Source organism: Lepisma saccharinum, chromosome 25, assembly GCF_977018435.1.
Source record: "Lepisma saccharinum chromosome 25, izLepSacc3.1, whole genome shotgun sequence".
NCBI lineage: Eukaryota > Metazoa > Arthropoda > Insecta > Zygentoma > Lepismatidae > Lepisma > Lepisma saccharinum.
This window is the reverse complement of record NC_139253.1, coordinates 48,063,410-48,067,592: the sequence shown is the minus strand read 5'-3', so window position 1 is coordinate 48,067,592 and position 4,183 is coordinate 48,063,410. Positions and strand designations below refer to the sequence as shown.

General features: G+C 38.1%; 1 protein-coding gene across 1 annotated transcript; it reads right to left on the bottom strand.

Annotated features, from left to right (window-relative positions):
* Window positions 1-227: 227 nt before the first annotated feature.
* LOC145978769 (uncharacterized) lies at window positions 228-641 on the bottom strand. The gene has a single exon (XM_083111584.1). It carries the CDS (start codon window positions 639-641, stop codon window positions 228-230), a length of 414 nt encoding a protein of 137 aa, XP_082967710.1.
* Between the last annotated feature and the right edge of the window lie 3,542 nt (window positions 642-4,183).

The following is a 4,183-nucleotide window of genomic DNA, read 5'->3' as shown; positions in this document are numbered from 1 at the left end:
TGTGCCGTGAGTGATCCACCATGCACAAGAACCAGGTCTGTTCGTGCAGTCAAGCATATCCCTGCCCAAACCATCACAGAGCCACCGTTGAATGCTGTTCTTGACGAAAATGTGCACGGTAAATACCTTTCTCCTGTCCTTCTCCAAACCTTTTCTCTTCCATCTGGAGATCTAAGGCTAAATCGAGACTCATCAGAGAAGAGAACTGCTCCCCACTGCTCGTCATTCTAGTCACTATGGTGTCTTGCAAAACGCAAGCGCTCCTTTCGATGTTTTCTTGTCAGTTCTGGACCAGTAGCAGGTCTCCTGGATAAGAGTTTGGCATCATGCAACCTTCTTCTCACAGTCCACTTGCTGACATTCACACCTCTCACATGTTCAAGCTGATTTCTGACTTCAACTGCAGTCATGTGGCGATTACGGAGAACCTTAAGGCGCAAAAACTGGTCATCTCTTGCAGATGTTGACCGCCGCCGCCCAGAACCTGGCCGTCTAGAATATGTACCAAGCTCTCTGTATCTCTGTATGGTACGTGAAATTGTGGACGGTGTGGTACGCAACACTTGAGCAACATAACGCAAACTGCGCCCATCCTCTACCAATGCAACTGCTTTGGCAGCGTCCTCCGTACTTAATGGCATCTTACGTCCTTCAAGTGATGGATTTCACATGCAAAGAAAGAAGACACAATCAGTGAGTGGCAATAATGGCTTATTTGCTTTTGTTGTTGAAACAAACAAATTTTATTGCACAAGAATGCAGCTTAACATGTATGTCTTTGTGGTTGCTTATACACTTTGTTACCATTGTTGGCCATTGTTGAGCTAATTCTGCTGAGGAATTGTCTCTGTATACATTGTTGTCAATTAGAGTTATAAAAAACCTACATAGAAGCACAAAGTAACAGTTAAAATTGGCATGTCATCATATATATCAATATTTTTGAGGTGTTGCGTTTTTTTTTGCACCTCAGTATATATAGTTTTTATAGGTATTTGTAAAATTTTTTGAGTGCTGATATATTTTTTTCTGAAATCCTCATTATTTCATTGAACTTTGTGTAAAATTTCAAAGAGATCTGATGATTGGTTAAGGAGAAAAGAAATAAAATGTAAGCAAGGGTATCTTGTATCGAGGGTCTCAAGAGTGACAGACAACACTGATTTGATGACATTTCAAAGTGCTGTAAAATGAAAACCATTTGAGATAGAGTGAAAAAAAATTAGGGGGTTTCTTTCAACGATGAAGGAAAGGTGTATACCAAATTTCATCGAAATCGGAGTTTGTTGGTGTCAAAATCTTAGTTTTTTGCGTTGATTTGATGTGGAATGACCCTATACCCTCTTCCATTCCTCCCGTAGTGTGTTGAATGTTGAGTGAGGAATATTAATGTTTCAATTTTTTTGTGCGTGAAGCTATCGATGTTACAGAAATTTGCAGGAAACGTGCCTGATACATTTGACTGATACATCGGAGCGAGTGCCTTTATTTGCTCGAACCCAGTGAAAGTCGAAGGAAATTGTGTTTGTGAATATTTGTGACCTGCCTCTTCCGTGGCGTCTATTTTCACATTGAGGCAGTCCCCAATACATCAAGCTTCTTTCCCAGATAAAGTCATCGTGCATCGCAAGCACGTTCGTGAAAGTCCTCCATATCTCCTTTCCCTTGCTCTCTTGCCTCTTCCCAAGAGTTGAGCGTACGCATCGGAAGGAGACAACAAAAACCCAACCCTCCTGCTGCATGCATGTGTCGCGTGACAAATGTTTCCCTCGTACGGCTGCATATGCAGCTCGTAATTTACCAATGCAACGAATCGTATAGAGCAATCTTGCATACTCGATTTGCGGTGGATACTACAATCCTTACGTTAATATATCTTCATGTTTTTACATAGACTTGATCGTTTACCTCACATTGTACACTCAACGGCAATAAAAATTGGACACCTATATCCTGAAATATCCGCTTTCCTGTGTACTGCCTAACTCACCGGCTATAGTCCAACTTCTTATTGAAGTTTCCACAAAGCCATAGACTTAGGCAACACACACACGTGCAGGGAATCTGGTATTCAGGATATAGGTGTCTCATTTTTTTTTGCTGGTGACTGTACATTAGTTTTCCTCTTTACCGTATAAATATATGTATATGGTGCGTGGCGGAGTGGTTAGCAAAGAGCGCTACGACTCTAGGGGTCTTGGGTTCAAATACCGACCTGGGCACGGATGTTCTTTGCCATTTTTAAGATAAATTTTGGGTGCAAGGTAAATTTTTGTGGGGCAGGATCGGCATAAATAATAATTTATATATGTAAATATACATAAAAATGTGTCATTCTACTTGATTTTTTTGGGGCAGAAAGTGCCTTACCTTACCCACCCCCCCAAGTCGGCGAGTGTCCCTTCGCCACTTTTATCACATCATCACTCATCCTCATCTTCGCGATTAGCCAAAAGTGGCAGAAATGTAACACTAATTAACAAATAATCAAATCAATATCTTCATGTGATTTTCTACAGCATACATTTTACATATTCTAGTTATTCTTACATGTAATTTCCATTTTAAACACTTCCAGACATATTTTACATATAGGTATACATGCTATCATTATGTTTTCCCATCTTGTGTTAAATACCAAAGGTTTTCCGTTCATCTGTTCGTTTTGTACTCTCTGTATATTTTAAATCTCGACAATAGACAATGCCTTTGTTATTTCAACATTCTTATCAACAATAGAGATTGCAAGCTTAAGCTTTCGCTGGGAACTCCGCTGCGTATTTTAAGTATTCTCCCATTACTTCAAGCGATATTAAACACAGTTTCACTCAATATAAGCGAAATAGATTCACTTTTCAACTCTTCAAAGAAAGCACATTTTACATTTGAATTTTCCATTACAATTAAAGCCCTTTTGGTTTTCCATTATTTTGGTAATAGAAAATCAAACACATTTTATATTTGAATTTTCATTTACAATTACTGTCTTGTAAGCCTTTTTTGGTTTTCCATTGTTTTGGCAACAGAAAATCAAACACATTTTATATTTGAATTTTCCTTTACAATTACTGTCTTGTAAGCATTTTTGGTTTTCCATTGTTTTGGTAATAGAAAATCAAACACATTTTATATTTGAATTTTCCTTTACAATTACTGTCTTGTAAGCCTTTCTGGTTTTTCATTGATTTGGTAACAGAAAATCAAACACATTTTATATTTGAATTTTGCATTACAATTACTGTCTTGTAAAGCTTTTTGGTTTTCCATTGTTTTGGTAACAGAAAATCAAACACATTTTATATTTGAATTTTGCATTACAATTACTGTCTTGTAAAGCTTTTTGGTTTTCCATTGTTTTGGTAACAGAAAATCAAACACATTTTATATTTGAATTTTCCTTTACAATTAATAAGACGTTATCCTAATGCATTTTATGTAGCTAGGGAGCCGATTGCTTAATGAAAAATTTAATTTTTCACACATGTAAGTCTATATTTATTTCCATAATTTGGTTTAAAAAAACTAAGTGTATTTTTGCATAACTCTTTTTTTTTGTACAATCACCTGCAATAAAAATGGAACACCTAGATCCTGAAATACTCTGCAGGGCGTTATGTGTGTTGCCATTGGAAATTTGCTAATAAAATCCACTTATCGCCGTAGACTCAGTGAACACACATAATGCCTTGCAGGGAAGCCAGTATTTCAGGATGTAGGTGTCGATTATTATTGCCGGTCACTGTACATACAAATCCCTTTCCTGATTATAACCTTGCATTCTGTTGTGATTACCGAGCAGTCTGAAGGGAAATATTGCCCAATGCATTTGACCCTGGTGTTCTGTATGCTGGAAACATGTTTCTGTTCCTGTGTGTTTACGCTACAGCAATTTCCTTGACAAGTGAGGTCACTGGAGAATTCTCGTCTGCTGATGGTCTCGCAATTTTGCATGCGCTTCGGGTGAAGTGAAACATCAGGGGCAGTGCGTTGTCTTTAATTAATGCCCGCGCTCAAGAGCAGTTATGAACAAGATGGCGGGAGAGAGTTGAGAGAGCATTCCTTAAACCCCTCCACTTTGCTTCCAAGATTGTGGTCTGCTCTGTAAGAAACTTTCTGCTTTGAGTTGAGGAGAAAGGTTAACGAAGTAGTTAGCAGGTGAACATAATAATGATCTGGTTTGTAC

Coding starts and splice junctions, on each gene's coding strand:
- LOC145978769 (XM_083111584.1), bottom strand. CDS start 641: ATGCCATTAAGTACGGAGGACGCTGCCAAAGCAGTTGCATTGGTAGAG.